The 16,626-nt window shown below is 47.1% G+C and overlaps 1 protein-coding gene across 1 annotated transcript in view; it reads right to left on the bottom strand.

Moving 5' to 3' along the window:
• The window catches only part of col6a1 (collagen, type VI, alpha 1), a 128,575-nt gene that overhangs the window by 105,574 nt on the left and 6,375 nt on the right, over positions 1-16,626 (bottom strand). The window contains exons 3-5 of the mRNA XM_072483020.1: positions 6,774-6,977; positions 5,092-5,251; positions 668-781 (exon numbers count right to left, since the gene is read on the bottom strand). Coding sequence (XP_072339121.1) covers positions 668-781; positions 5,092-5,251; positions 6,774-6,977 — 478 coding nt within the window. The remainder of the gene's footprint in view (positions 1-667; positions 782-5,091; positions 5,252-6,773; positions 6,978-16,626) is intronic.

Raw genomic sequence — 16,626 nt, 5'->3', positions numbered from 1 at the left:
ATATTTGTCATAATAACAATACAATTTTCACACATAAACCTTTCCTGAATTGTATAAACAGTTTTGTAGTTGGTCAGCCTTTCAAAGGTGGTTTGGGTTCTTCTCTTACTGTGAATTTTACATTGTAAAAGGTGAGGGACGTCAGTGCTGAAGCACCCAATGTGAGCATTGCATTAGAGCACAGGTAGGCACAGAGTGGCAGTCCCTCTAGTCAACCCCAAGGACGTGTATTGAGTCCCCTCACTGCTTAATGAGGCATGACGCATTTCTCCATGAGCCAGCTTGTAGTTTTTAGAAGGGAGAAGGGAAGTTACCAATTCAAGGCGGATTTCTTTGGTAACACCTCTAAGAGCTGGATCAAGCCTGACGCAAACTCATTTTATATTGGGACCAATATACAGCCTGGGCTTATTTTATCTGTGACACTCAATATAGCTCACTATGTGCTCAGCTGTGATTCAGACCCTGAAGGGGATGTCCAGCTTTATAGCCATGTGACGAGGTATGTCTTTTCACATTAGTAAAGAGGTGTCGATTTTATGAATGGACGCAGCTAGGAAACCCAATGGGAAACTGGAACTGCCTACTGGAAGTGCCCATTCATAGTCAGACCTGAAATGATCTTGTAAAATATATTCTCCAAGAAGATACAGAATGGGATACTCACAATAGTTTGGAGAATGGCGTCGATTGTACTGTTTAATTCCACCTCGCTGTGGAGGGTTGCTGTGTAATTCCGTCGATATCTAACATCTGTAGCAATGAGATTCAGTCTCGCTTCCTAAAGCAAAATTTAATTTATATAAGAACATAAGAACATAAGAACTGGGAGCAGGAGTAGGCCATTTGGCCCCTCGAGCCTGCTCTGCCATTCAATAGGATCATGGCTGATCTGATTATAGTCTAGCTCCACTTCCCTGCCGCCCCATAACTCTTGACTCCCGAGTATATCAAAAATCGAAGGAAATGAAAGGGGAAAAGGGAGTGAGGGAATTAAAACAATCACGATCAGTAGAGAAAAGGTATCAGAAAAAGTAATGGAGGCTGGCAAGTCCCTGGACCAGATGGCATGCATCCTTGGGTCTTAAAAGAAGTGACTGAAGAGACGGTGACTGTGTTGGTGTAACCTTCCAAAATTCTCTAGATTCTGGAAAAGTGGATTGGAAAACCACAGAGGTAACATTTCGAGTCAAAAAAAGGAGGGAGACCAAAAGCAGAAAACTATAGACCAGTTAACCTACCGTATGCAATTGGAAACATTTTGCAATCCATTATTAAGGAAGATGTAACAGGACATTTAGTAAATCATAATACAATCGGGCAGAGTAAACATGGTTTTGTGAACGAAATATTTTGTTTGACAAATCTATTAGAGCCCTTTGAGGATGTAGCAATCAAGGCAGATAAAGAAGAACAAGTAGTATTTTTGGATTTCCAAAAGCCATTTGATAATGTGCCACAAATTAGGTTACTGCATAAGATAAGAGCTCATGGCGTTGGGATTACATATTAGCATGGATAGAGGATTAACTAAAAACAGAGTGGGGATAAATGGGTCATTTTCAGGTTCGCAAATTGTAGGCTGGTGGAGTGTCACAGGGATCAGTTTTGAGGATTCAATTATTTAAAATCTAGATGAATGACTTGGATAAAGAAATTGAGTGCATTGTAACTAAATTTGCTGAAGGTGCAAGGGTGGGTAAGAAAGCAAGTTGTGAGGACACAAATAATCTGCAAAGGGGTATAAAAAGTGAGTGGGTGTAAAATTGGCAGATGTGGGAAAATACGAGGTGGTCCACTTTGTTGGGAAGAATAGAAATACAGAACATGATTTAAATGGGGAGAGACTGCAGAATGCTGAGTACAGAGGGACCTGGATATCCTTGTACATGAATCACAAAAATTCAGCATGCAAGTACAGCGAGTGATTAGGAAAGCGAACAGAATGTTGGCCTTTATTGCAAGATCTTGCTACAACTGAAGTGTATGGGGCTTTGGTGAGAGCACACCCAGAGTATTGTGTATAGTTTTGGTCTCAATTAAGGGGGAAAGGAGGCATTGGAAGCAGTTCAGAGAAGATTTACTAGGCTGACCTCTGGGCTGAAGGGGTTGTCTTATGAGGAAAGGTTGAACAGATTGGGCCCATACTCATTGCACTTTAGAAGAATGAGAGGTGATCATATTGAAATGTCTAAGATCCTGAATGGGTGCTCAGAGGATATTTTCCCTCGTGGGGGAAATCTAAAAATAATGGGTATCGGTTTCAAAATAACGGGGGCTGGATTCTCCGCTGTCGGGAATCTCCGTTTCTCCGGCAGCCCGGGGATTTCCCGATGGCAAGGGGCTGCCCACAATGGGAAAGCCCATTGGCCAGCCGGCGAGACGGAGAATCCCGGGAGCGCGCCGCACCAGATTTCTGGTATGGCGGGATGAAGAATCCTGCCCCGGGAATCCCATTTACACAGAAATTAGGAGGAATTTCTTCTCTCAGACAGCCATTAATCTTTGTAATTTCCTGCCCCAGACAGCAGTCAAGGCTGAGGGGAGAATGTCGAAATGAACTCAACATTTTAATCTGGCAAATCACATCAGTTGAGCTTTCACTATTCTTCTCTTGTAAACTGGCATCCTCTTCCTGTTTGTGTCTATAACTCACAGCGGGAGAAGCTTTAACACATTATCCCTCGGGCTGGTCAAAATAGCATTTGTGCTGCATCTGAATCCAATTTGCAGCTAAAAGAAAGTTCCTTGATAGCATAGACTGACTACATAATAAGAAGTCATGGTGCTTCCTTTAAGATAAGCTAGTTTTCTCCTCATAGTGTTGAAACTGAGGCTTAAAGCACGGTAATATAATTCATTCTTTTCCTCACCTCAACGTTGGCAAACTCCCTAGCCAGCTCATTCACTCCGTCTCTGAACACTAAAATTGAAGTCCTAATTTAAATATCCCGATTCACCTCATATTTTGTTCCACTATTTTCAAATTCATTGGTATCCTGTACTTTGGACCTCATTGGCACAGTAATATAGATGTACATTGGTTCAGAGGAGGTTACTGGGACCCATCTGATCTCTCTTAAGACTTACCAATGGGGAGTAAAACAGGAGTGGTACAAAATATTCTCCTATTTCCTTGGTATCTGCCTTTGCTAAACGCCCAACCTCTAGCAATAGAAGGCAAGTGGGTGACCTGCTCCTGACTCCTCCAGTATTCCCCACTGAGGGCATGGTTCTCCCCTTTTCATAGAATCATAGAATCCCTACAGTGCAGAAGGTGGGCATTCAGACCATTGAGTCTGCACCAGCCCTCTGAAAGAAACCCCTACCTATTCCCACCCGCCCCTACCCGTAACCCCACCCAACCCGCACAGCTTTTGGACACTAAGGGGCAATTTGTACCAAGGTCCAATCCACCTAACCTGTACAACTTTGGATTTTCCATTCCATGGTGGACTCCGTGAGAGCTGAATTGGAGAAATGTGACACAGTGCATCTCTACACCTTGTCATCGAACAATCACCTGAGTTTAGATTTTCTCTCCTGTTCCTTTTCCAAACACACCATCAAAATCGACTTCTTTGCCCATTGCACCACTTCTACTTTCCCAGGAACCGTGAATCCCCTTTTCTTCCTCAGTCTTTCCCTTCCTGGATAATTTTAAGTCTTTTGAGAAGTTTTAGACAACAGCTAATCATGATGACTGAAAAAGAGGTTTGCACTTTTCCAGTCTTGGTGATGTGCTACAGTATAGGTTTTCTCCCTTGCTATTTCAAGTCCACTACTCATTCTTCATGATGGGCCACTCCCTGCTGCCAGGAAAGACAGTTTGCTTTCTTGGTCTGGCCACCATCACAACTCCGTGATCAGTCAGCAGGAGTTATATCACCACAGCTAGTCCCAGCACTTCCTTCCTGACACAACTTGCGCACTTCACGCTGAAGTTCCAAATTGGCAAAACTCACTTCAGAACATCCACCCGGTGGCTGAATCGAGTCAAACCCACATCTTTCAAACACTCTGCTGCTAAAATTTGTGACTCTTACCTGTTTCTGACATGGATGAGAGTGCTGGCAAAGAATGACATGAGTTTTTCCAAAGCCACAATCAAAGATTTTTGTTTTTGATACAGGGCAGGCTAATTTCCCAATATACTAGTCCAATAAATCAAAGCTTTAGAAAAGTGCTTCTTATTTGTGCCATTGTGATTTTCTTCAGGCTTCTCTGAGTTAGAATTTCCCCATTTATCCATGAACTCATGGGAAACCACATAGAGTGGGATTGGCATCACAATCAAGCCAGACTGGGCAAAGCTGGCAGGGGTCCCAGTTGGATTATTAACTCCCGCCTGGTAGACCGTCATGGTCCGCTGTCCGGTGCCAGCCAGAAATTCATCAGATTTATGAAATTCAATTTGGTGACATGAACCTTCTGGATTGTGCATTCAAGACCATAGCATTAGTTTGAAGTTAGAGTTAGCTCAAAGTTAGGCTTTGCGTTCACTTCCTGTTTTATTTTACCGATTTATTGCATTATATTCACTGCTATTACAAGTAAGAACATTTAAGATGGTATTAAGATGCACAAAATGATACCAGAACTGCAGGGATATACTGAAGATTTAACAGGTTGGGGGTGAAAAGAAAAGGCTACGAGGTGGGTTAATGGAGGCCTTTAAGAGAGTTTTCAAGATAAACAATGCTTCCTTTTGCAGGGAGATCAAAACGGTGGATCATAAATAAAAAATAGTCACTAGTAAATCTGACAGGGAATTCAAGAGAAACATCTTTACCCAGAGGGTGCTGCGGATGTGGAACTTGCTCCCACGAGTGGTTGAGGTGAACAGCATGGATACATATAGGAGGAAGCTAGACAAAAACGTGATGGAGAAAGGAATAGAAGGATATGTTAATAAGGACAGGTGAAGTATCAGCAGGAGGAGACACGTGAGCAGGATTAACGGCAGGATAAATCAGTTAGGCTAGGTGATTTAACTCTAAATTCCATCGAAAACGACATGAAACTTTAAAATAAAAGTCTCCTGAGTCAGCGGTAACCAGAGAAGGAAAGATTGTATCATTGTAAACGTACAAGGTGATCTGGTGTGATGGCCACTGAAAATATCTTTATCCCCTGGTTCTTTGCATCGGATGCTGCACTGTCCAAGCCTCCACATGGCTCCTTGTATCCTTCGATTGGATGCCCATCTGTAACCACAACCATGTACTTGTTCTCCCGGTGATGAGAACCACTGGAACGAGAGCAATGATATATTGCTTATGTTATCCATTTGCTTCTTTGCAAGCACTGAAATACAGAAAATCTCTAAGTAGCCTTACTTCAGTTGGCCAGCAATGTCATTGTCTACCAGAGTTCATTAACAGAAGACAGGGCATTCAACTTAAAACAAAATAAAGACCTTCACAATGGAGATTGGGTGAACCATTGATAGCCCAAGATGGGAGGTGGAAGATTTTCCCCATCATGATGGTAGACAATCGAGCTCCAGTGCATGTCTACTTCCACATGGTTGTGAGATATTAATTGGACCTAATCTCTGACCAAAATGGTCCAGACTCTCCCAAGATGTGCCAAAAGCATCCAAGGAACAGCTAGAAAAATGCAGGATTCCCTGCACCATTAATAATCGTTGTTTTACAAATAGGCGTAGTGCATTTGCCTGCATAGAATCATAGAATTTACAGTGCAGAAAGAGGCCATTCGGCCCATCGAGTCTGCATCAGCCCTTGGAAAGAGCACCCCACCCAAGCCCACAGCTCCCCCCTATACCCGCAACCCAGTAACCCTACTTCATCTAATCTAATCTACTTAACCCTACTTAAGCATGTTATGTATAAGCACTCAGAAACAACAGCAATTTCAGCCTAGCCCTTACAAGTAAAAACAATATACCTTGTACGTGAAACCTGTCCATATAATCACTTGCAAAGGTGTTGAAGGAATAACAGGGGTGAGATTGGATCTACTTTCTTAAAGTCCATAGAGTCAATCCAACCCTGGGCTTTTCAGAAGAAATCATTTACTAGTTAGCATAAGCTATTTCGTCAAGCCATGATCTCACATGAAACGTTCTATCTTATTGTGAGCTGCAAAACAGCAGTTGCTGCACTGAAGATGGTTCGGACAAGGGTGGCAAAGTTAATTCTGAGACTCAAAACTGCAGAAGAATGAAATCGGACTTCGAGAATTGAATTTTACTCACCTTGAGAAAACAAATCCTAAAACGGAAAAGATCCAGGCGGCAATCGAGCTAACTCAGGGATCCATATAATAGACTTACATGAAATGCAATGTTGCAAAGCTAATTAATTCCTTTAAAGAAGAGTTTGGAGATATTTGGTAGGAAACAAAATGAAGATTATGCAGCCATAGATGGCTATATAGAGGGATTATATAGGCAGATTGGGAAACAGTACAGAATCTAGATCTATCATCAAGACCCTTCCTGTCAACAACACGGATCTGATAGAGAATTAATATAGACATAACCCGAACATAACTCATCATAGCCACAAAGATGCATCTTCCTGGAAAAGCAACTCTTCACTCTCCAAGGCAACTGGCACAAGCTCTGCTCAAAGAAGGGCTGTGCAAATCTGATGTAACCTTGCTACTGCCATCAATATAAATTCAACATTAAAGTGAAACCCTTGTGTTGTCAATGAGCCTTGAGCCCAAGAATACGCACAGGAAGTTATTGATGAAATTCCCCACATTGGCTCCCACATGGTACAATTGTTAGGGTATCTTACCCCAGCAGAAGATGCTCAGCTCCATCCCGTATGGCGCAGTCTGTGAATGTGCCTTTGCCAATGTAATTCAAGTTATTGACATTGCGAATCATTGCTGTCTTCTCAGCTCGACTCATAAAGCTGAGAGGGTGGATGTCCTTCACTATGTCGCTGTAGTGTAGTGCTCCAGCATTCCATTCCAGCGTCTGGTCACATCGGTAATACCTGAAACAGATAGATTCCTCATGTTACTCACAGCAGCTCGATTTAGATATTTTTCTTGCCCCATTGTTCGCTGGACAAAACGTTCCTTTGGGGGGGAATGTTGAATTTAAGAACAGTCAGTGAGATTAAAAATAGTGAGTAAGAAAGATGTATCGTCGGCTACTGATCTACTATCATCCGTTTTACACTCTTGCACAAAGTGAACGTTACTTTCAGCATACAGTGGGGTAATAACTTTTATTTTTGCTCATAGCTGATGATGAATTGTCTTAATGCAATTGCACCCCAACGAGGAGTTAGAAATAAATGATAGGACACGGGGGAGGTTATTAATGACAATTCTGACTATTGCATTGCTGGAGATGGTACTCCGGCCAACCTAGTGTTTCATTTCCTCAGGTAAACCAGTAGGATTAAACGCAGTGAACAATTGTCTTCAAATGAAATGCAATTCATTTGTACAACTACATAAATCAATGCAGCTACCTAAGGTACAATGAGTTAAAAACTGTATTGATGAGGCAGGGAAGGTGATTCCATTGCAGGACAGGGAAAGCACGGGCAGTTGAATTACCTTGATCCTTGCTTATTCCTTGAAAATTTCTCCATAAGAAAATGCTAACTATACAGTAGGATCTTTTCTATAGCAAATCCAAATGAATCCCATTGTCTTGCTTGCTCCCCGTAGCCCTTCCTTTGTTCAAAGATCTATACTATTTTTCTGTAAGAGATACAATGATTTCTGCCTCAACTAGTCCTTTGGTAAAAGTTATTTCACATTCTGTCAGGCCACTAGGCAAATGCATTTCTCCTCATCTCTTTCCTCAATCTCATGGTGTCTTATTTTAACACTTTTTTGTCACTAACAATCCAAGCCTTTTCCTATTTGCTCTACTAAATGGGCAGCACGGTAGCGCAAGTGAATGGCACTGTGGCTTCACAGCGCCAGGGCCCCAGGTTTGATTCCCCGCTGGGTGACTGTCTGTGCGGAGTCTGCACGTCCTCCCCATGTCTGCGTGGGTTTCCTCTGGGTGCTCCGGTTTCCTCCCACAGTCCAAAGACGTGCAGGTTAGTTGGATTGACCATGCTAAATTGCCTTAGTGTCCAAAAAGGTTAGGGGGGTGATTGGGTTACGGGGATGGGGTGGAAGTAAGGGCTTAAATGGGTCGGTGCAGATTCGATGGGCCAAATGGCCTCCTTCTGCACTGTATGTTCTATGTATCAAAATGTTTTAGAACTTATAAAATGTCGATCAAATGTCCTCTTAGCCTCCTTGTCTCCAGTGGACAATAGGAGGACATGAAAAGGTGTGCTAAAGGCAGACAGGTCCCTTGGTCCTGATGACTTGCATCCTAGAATCCTAAAAGAAGTAGCTACAGAGCTAGTGGATGCATTGGTTGTAATTTTCCAAAAATCCTTGGATTCTGGAGAAGCACCTCAGGAGTGGAAAACTGCCAATGTGACACCCCTATTCAAAAAAGGACGGAGGCAAAAAGCGGGTAACTATAGGCCGATTAGCCTAACAGTTATTGTTGGAATCAATTATTGAGGAAGTAATATCAGCATTTTGGATAATCATAATCTAATCGAGCAGAGTCAACATGGCTTCATGAATGGGAAATCCTGTCAGACTAATTTAGAAGAGTTTATTGAGGAAGTCTCAACCAGAGTGGATAGAGGGGAACCAGTAGATGTGTTGCATTTGGATCCCAGAAGACATTCAACAAGGTACCTCACAAAAGGTTCAGTCACAAGATAAGGACCCGTGGTGTTGGAAGTAGTATATTGGAATGGATAGTGAATTGGATCATTGGCAAGAAACAGCGGTGAGGATAAGTGGTTCTTTTTCAGGTTGGTGACTTGCAACCAGTGGGGGTCCACTGGGATCATTGATGGGATTGCAACAGTTTACAATATATCTCAATGACTTGGAGGCAGGAAGCGAACGTACTGTAGTCAAATTTGCAGACGACACAAAAATAGGTGGAAAGGCAAGTTATGAGAAGATTACAAACAGTTCAAAGAGAGATACTGATAGGTGGGCAAAAAGTTGGCAAGTGGAGTATAGGGGGCGATTCTCCAAAATGGAGATGAAGTGTTCACGCCGTCATGAATGCCATCGTGTTTCACGATGGAGCGAAACGGGCACGGGGACGACTGATTCTGTCCCCCACAGGGGGCCAGCACGGCGCTGGAGCGGTTCACGCCACTCCAGCCTCCCTTCCCGGCGTCAAATGGGCGCCGCGCCAACCTGCGCAGGCGCAGTTGGGCCTCGCCAACCTGTGCATGCGCGGGGGACTTCTTCAGCGCGCCGGCCCCGACGCAACATGGCGTAGGGATTCAGGGGCCGGCTGCGTAACAAAGTAGGCCCGGGGGGGGAGAGGGCGGCCCGCGGATCGGTGGGCCCCGATCGCGGGCCAGACGCCATCGAAGGCCCCCCCCCCCCCCCCCCCGGTGAAGGAGCGCTTTTCCCCGCCCCACAGGCCACCCCCCGACCCTTCGCGCAGAGTTCCCGCCGGCAGCGACCAGGGGTGAATGGCGCAGGCGAGACTCTGTCGTATCCGCTCGGCTGCCATCCGGGCCGGAAAATCGGCGGCCCTGCCGATCCCAGTGGTCCGCGGCCGGCGCCACGTCAAATGCGCCGGTGCAAATGGCGCCGATTCTCCGCACCTCGGAGAATCGCGCGCCGGCATCGGGGCATCGTGGCGTGGTTGCGGCGATTCTCCGGCCCAGCGCGGGGCTCGTAGAATCGCCCCCATAATATGGGAAAATCTGAAGTCGTTAATTTTGGAAGGAAGAACAAAAGAACAGATTATTATTGAAATGGAGAAAAACTCCAGAAAGCTGCAACACAAAGGAACTTGGGGGACTTGTGCATGAAACACAGAAAGCCAGCACACAGGTACAGCTGGTAATCAGGAAGGCAAATGGAATGTTGGCCCTTATTTCAGGTGGGTTGGAGTATAAGAGTGGGGAAGTCTTGTAGCAACTGTACAAGGTACTGCATAGGCCACTGTGAGCAGTTTTGGTCCCCTTATTTAAGGAAAGATATTGGGGTGAATTCCCCACCACCCCAGTCAAGTGTTTCTCGGGGGCACCCCATCGCTGGCAGCAGTTTTCTCCAGTCCCTCTGCTGGCCAATGGGATTTTGCATTGTACCACCCCACGCCGCCAGGAAGTCCATGTGCAGGGTTGCTCTGCCGACAGAATGTAGAACGCCGGATGTGGAGTATTTACCCCATTATTTCATTGGAGGCGGTTCAGAAAAGGTTCACTAGGATGACCCCGGTAATAATAATAATCATTATTATTGTCACAAGTAGGCTTACATTAACACTGCAATGACGTTACTGTGAAATGCCCCTAGTCGCCACATTCCGGCGCCTGTTCAGGTACACTGAGGGAGAATTCAGAATGTTCAATTCACCTAACAGCACATCTTTTGGGACTTGTGGGAGGAAACCGGAGCACCCGGAGGAAACCCACGCAGACACGGGGAGAATGTGCAGACTCCGCACAGACAGTGACCCAAGCCGGGAATCGAACCCACGTCACTGGCGCTGTGGGAGATTGTCTTACGAACAAACCGTGTGTGACTCTACTCATTGGAATTTAGAAGAATGGGAGGTGATCTCATTAAAACATATAGGGTGGGATTCTCCGTCTCAGAAACTATGTGCTGACGCTGGGACAGGATCGGCGAACTTCTCCAACAGCAAAATTGGCATTGCTTCAGGAGCAATTCAGGAACTGTTGATGGGCTAAAACCGATGCCACATAGAATACGACCAATTCCATTGAAAAATGGTGTCGGATTCGCCGGGGTCAGGTTTGTCACTCGAGAGGCTGACAAGCTGCAGCTGCATATTGGTACCACACTTCCCACACACACACTCATCCTAGCCAACAAGATGCGCAGGAGCGCCCCATCCTGTTGATGGGTCCAGCGGGAACCTAGGGGGTGTGCTGGGGGACATTCATGCAACCCGTAGCACGAAGTTCACAGTGGCAAGTCAGCGGTGTGCGCAGTCACATGGCTGTCTTGCAGACTGTGGCAATGGCGTTCCGTGCTCGTCCACCCCGACCCCAAGGCCCACCTCCTGGCTGCCCCCTGCTACTCCCCCCAGCCCCAGAAGCAGCCCCCCAGCCAACGGCACAACTGTTGCTCTATGGTGGTGTTGGACACTTTCCATAAGCCCTCTCTCTCCCTCAACAGCCACATCACCCGTTTCCCGATTTTTGAAACCACAAGTGAACCTGGCCCATTGGCAATTCCTCCTGGCGGAGAATATCAGCACAGGTCCACTAATGTTATGTCAATGACATTTACTGTATCATAGAATCATAGAATGTACATGCAGAAGGAGGTCATTCGGCCCATCGATTCTGCACCGGCTCTTGGAAGGAGCACCCTGCTTAAGCCCACACCTCCACCCCATCCCCGTAACCCAGTAACCCCATCTAACCAAAGGGCAATTTAGCCTGGCCAATCTACCTAACATGCACATCTTTGGACTGTGGGATGAAACCGGAGCACCCGGAGGAAACCCACGCACACACGGGGAGGATGTGCAGACTCCGCCCAGGCAGTCACTCAAGCCGGGAGTCGTTCCTGGGACCCTGGAGCTGTGAAGAAACTGTGCTAACCACTGTGCTGCCACCCGGGTGCAGAGTAGAACGCATTGACGCCGCTGTTGAGGCACCGGAGCATGGCATTCTGGAGGGCACCCAACGCTGGCCACGGTTTTGGCCTCACGATTGATTCTTAGCCCAATCGCCTTTCCCGATTTTGGCGTTAGCCTACGGAGAAGCTTACCCATAGGATTCTTAAGGGGTTTGACAGGGTAAATGCTGAGAGGATGTTTCCCCTCATGGGAGAGCCTAGGTCCAGAGGGTATAGTCTCATAATGAAGGGGTGCCAATTTAAAACTGTGATGAGGAGGAATTTCTTCTCTCAGAGGGTTGTGAGTCTTTGGAACTCCTTGCCACAGAGAGATATCGGAAAAGTCCTTGTGTACATTTAAGGCTGAGATGGATAGATTCTTGACCACTAAGGGAATCAATGGTTACGAGGAAAGGGCAGGAAAGTTGGCATGAGGGAGTTTGGAACAGCCACGATCTGATTGAACGGCAGAGCAGGCGCAAGGGGCTGAGCCCCTTGTTCACTGTTTGCTGACTCTTGTTCTCATTTCTTATTGTCTTATGGGTCAGCCCTGGATCTTGTTCTGACAATCAGGGTGATCTGACACTCAATTACATTGCCCATCTTGATTCTTTACCGCCTTAATTCCTTTGATTAACAAAAATGTAGCAATTTTCAATTGACCACCCCCACCCCAATCTCCAAGAAACACGTGGGAGTTAAGTTTCCAGATTTCCACTATTCTTCGTGTGTTTTCTGGTATGTCCGCCAGGTGGTCTCGCACTCATTTTAGGGTTACACTCCTGTTTGGGACACCCCTACCTGAGGAAATGTTATACTGTTAATTGTCCTAAATCTTTCCTAATAATTGTCCTTTATTCATTCCTGGTATAATCCTGGTGAATTTGCAGTGGATCCACTAATGGTCTTTCTGAAATGTCTCCTTTTTCATTGGGTACTGTCCTTAATGGAATGGGCAAGCCCAAAATCGGACATTTTATGTGTCATCATATGAGTCATCCAGACTCCGAGGAGACTGAGGGAGGATATGATTGAGATGTATAAATTTATGAGCATCATAGATAGACTAGACAGGAAGGAACTTTTCCCCTTGGTGGAGGGTTCAATGACCAGGGGGCATAGATTGAAGGTAAGGGTAAGGGGGTTTAGAGGGGCTGTGAGGAAAAACCTTTTCACCCAGAGGGTGGTGGGAGTCTGGAACCCGCTGCCTGAAAGTGTGGTGGAGACAGAGACCCTCATGACATTTAAGAAGTATTTAGATGTGCACTTATGATGCCAAGGCACAAGGTTATGGGCCAAGTGCTGGGAAATGGGATTAGAATAGTTCGGTGGTTATTTCTGACCAGCTCAGGCATGTTGAGATGTAGGGCCTTTTTTGTGCTTTTTCTGGTAGAGGTGTTGGGCAAGATTCTCTGGCCTCCCCAAAGCATGTTTCCCAACAACAGGAGGTGGCCCGTCATTGGCCAATGATGGGATCTTCTGGTCCCTTCTTTGTCAATGGGATTTCATATTGAACCCCCCCACACCACGAAGAAACCCATGGTGGGAGTGTACCGTCGGCAGAAGCAGAAGATTCCTCCAGTGCGAAGAACTGGAAGATCTTGCCCGCCGGCTTTCAGCTGATGTTAAACTGAGCTGGAAGCAAATCGTCCTGTAGCATGATTTCACAGAAGGCTAGGGGAGTTCCCCTTGGTGTCTTGACCAAAATGTATCTTGCCATGGACATTACTAAAAACAGATGAATTCCTCTATTATCTCATTGCTATCTGGCAATCCTCAACTCCTGGTTGGAAGACTCACTCACAGGGAGTATGTTCTGGAACTTCACAGAGGCATGGCCATGAATCATTAGCTGAAGGGAGCGAATAACTTTTCTCGAATGACACAGTTAAGATGCAGCTCACCCTCACCACCTAAGGATGGACAATAAAAGCTGGGCTTGGCCACTGACCCTTGCATCCCAAGAACAAATTGAAAGAGAAAGGAATTTGGGTACTGCTGAGAAAAGAGATGTGCTGTCAACGTTTTTCATCTTGCAATTCTCAGGAGAGCTCGCAAGAAATGACCAAACTCAGAGGAAAAACAATTTACACTGCATGAGAGTGCAGCAAGGGGATTTGATTTGTGGAGGCATTGCCATGGAGAATGCAGCATGGAGCAGTCTTGTTCAAATTCAAACTGGGCAGGTTGGCTCTGATTGTTCAAAGGATTTCCTTGGGGAACGAACTGGGAAATTACTGCTCCCCTAAGCTTCTGTTTTGATGACAAAGGTGTAATGGTGCACTTGCCCCTTCTGACTGCAAAGGACAGGACCCTGTATCTGAATATATAAACGCGTCCGGCATTTGTAAGTGAGCCACACTGCGATTTCAACTAACAATCTTAAATCAGGGTTGTTGCTGGACAGCCATTAGAATTAAACAGAATCAATCACAGAATGTGGTTGACTCGTAACTGCCCTTTGAAATGGCTGAGCCAGCCGTTCTGTTCAAGGGTAAATGGGACCAGGCAACAAATGCTGGCCTTGCCAGTGACACCCACATCCCAGGAAAGAATTTTTAAAAAACTCTTTTGCCTCAGTACACCAGAAGACGTGCAATTATATAGGTCTTTCATGATGTTGTGGATGAAGGGTGGTGGGGGCGGTGGGGTGCGTGTATTTTATGAAGCTAGCTGGAGTCGTGAACCTCTGACCCAACTCTGGGACCCCGCCTCCATTCCCAAGTCGGGTTCCGGCTACTTTGGGGATTGTGATAAATGATATCTGTATACACATGTACCTTTAATGTGTAGGCCCCTTTAAGGCCGGGTTTGGAACCCAGGGGGACTCTGCCCCCGGCTCCGCCCCCAGGAAGCTGTATATAAGGTTACGTTCAGTCGGCAGCGTGCAGTGAGCACACTTCTCGGCAGCTGTCTGGTTTTCTGGTTATTAAAGTCTTTGTATTATCGAACTCCTCTCCTGAGTCGTAACTGAAGGTATCTCAATTTAATAACCAGACTACATCATGATGGACAGCGGTCTAAAGCCGGAGAAGCTCAATTTGGACGCTCGGTCACTGGGAGCCACTGAAATTTTTAAATACTGGCACCGGTGCTTTGAGGCCTATCTGAATTCCTCAGAGACTGAAGTTGACGGACCTCGCAAGCTGAGCTTACTACATGCCCGGGTGGGCCACCGACTATCCTCCGTGATCGAGAAAGCTACAACGTACGAAACGACGGTCGAATTCCTACAGAAGCGCTTCGTAAAGCTGATAAACGAGGTACACGCCAGACATTTGCTCTCGACCTACCGCCAGCGCTCCGGGGAAACGCTAGATGAATACTTGGAGAGACTCACCGCGTTCGCCAGGAACTGCGACCATAAAGAGGTGATGGCAGAAGTCCACATGAACTTACATATTCGTGATGCTTTCATGTCCAGTATCCGATCCACATACATCCGGCAGCGGCTCCTAGAAGACGGAGCGAAGGACCTCCAGGGCACGGTAACGCTCGCCTCTTCTCTGGAAGCGGCCCACCATAATCTCCACACGTACTCCGTGGACCTTGCGAACCCCTCTCGATTCCCTCCAGACTCGGCCACGCTTCAGGCCTGCACCGCGCGGCAATCCGCTCACACCAGGGGCCCCCAATGCTATTTCTGTGGGCAAGGCCAGCATTCACGCCAGCGTTGCCCGGTCCGCTCCGCTATCTGCGGCGAATGCGGAAAGAAGGGGCACTTCGCGAAGGTCTGCCTGGCTGGGCCCAAAGGCCAGAAACAAAAGTCTCATCGGGCCCAGAAACAGAACTCCCAGGACCACAGGCCCCGCAACACGGCCGCGCGGCGGCCGGACACGCCTACTTCCGATGCGCCATCGGCCTCATGCGCGTCATGGGGGCGGCCATCTTGGCGGCGGCCATCTTCAAAACTCAAAAAGTGCGACCGACGGCGGCGGCCATTTTGCGAGTCCGATTCAACCGAGGACTCTGACTGCCCACAACTAGGAGTGATCACGCTCAATCAATCTCGGCTGAAGTACCTGCGAAACTCTATGATGCAGGTTCAAATCAACGGCCGTGATATCCCCTGCCTTTTTGACTCCGGGAGCACGGAGAGTTTTATCCGTCCAGACACGGTAAGACGGTGCTCGCTGTGCACCTATCCCACCTCCCAAACTATCGCCCGCGCATCTGGGTCTCATTCGGTCCAAATCACAGGGTATTGTGTCGCGAACCTCGCTATCCAAGGCGCCAAATACGCCCGTTTTAAACTTTATGTCCTCCCTCACCTCTGCGCCCCCTGCTGCTCGGTCTGGACTTTCAGTGCAGCCACCGAAGCCTGACACTGAAGTTCGGCGGACCCCTGCCCCCGCTCACGGTATGTAGCCTGGCGACACTCAAAGTTACACCACCTCCCTCTTCGTGAACCTCACCCCCGACTGTAAGCCCGTCGCCACCAGGAGTCGGCGGTACAGTGCCCAAGACATGACTTTCATCAAGTCAGAGGTTCAGCAGTTACTAAAAGAAGGGGTCATAGGGGCTAGCAAAGCCCTTGGATGGCACAAGTACTGGTAGTCCGCTCCGGAGAAAAACAACGTATGGTGGTGGACTATAGCCAGACCATAAACCGCTTTACGCAACTCGATGCGTACCCACTTCACCGCATAGCAGAAATGGTGAACCAAATCTCCCAGTATCGAGTATTCTCCACGGTCAACCTGAAATCGGCCTATCATCAACTCCCTTTCCGCCCAGAGGACCTTCCCTATACAGCCTTCGAAGCAGCCGGTCGGCTCTTCCACTTCCTCAGGGTCCCTTTCGGTGTCACAAGCGGAGTCGCCGTTTTCCAAAGGGCAATGGATCAAATGGTGGACCAGTACGGCTTACGGGCTACATACCCGTACTTGGACAACATCACCATCTGCGGCCATGACCAGCAGGACCATGACGAAAACCTGGGGAAGTTCCTCCAGTCTGCCCGGGCCCTCAATCTGACATACAATA

Source organism: Scyliorhinus torazame, chromosome 2, assembly GCF_047496885.1.
Source record: "Scyliorhinus torazame isolate Kashiwa2021f chromosome 2, sScyTor2.1, whole genome shotgun sequence".
NCBI lineage: Eukaryota > Metazoa > Chordata > Chondrichthyes > Carcharhiniformes > Scyliorhinidae > Scyliorhinus > Scyliorhinus torazame.
The sequence above is the reverse complement of the archived record's forward strand: the minus strand, read 5'-3'. Positions and strand labels throughout refer to the sequence as shown.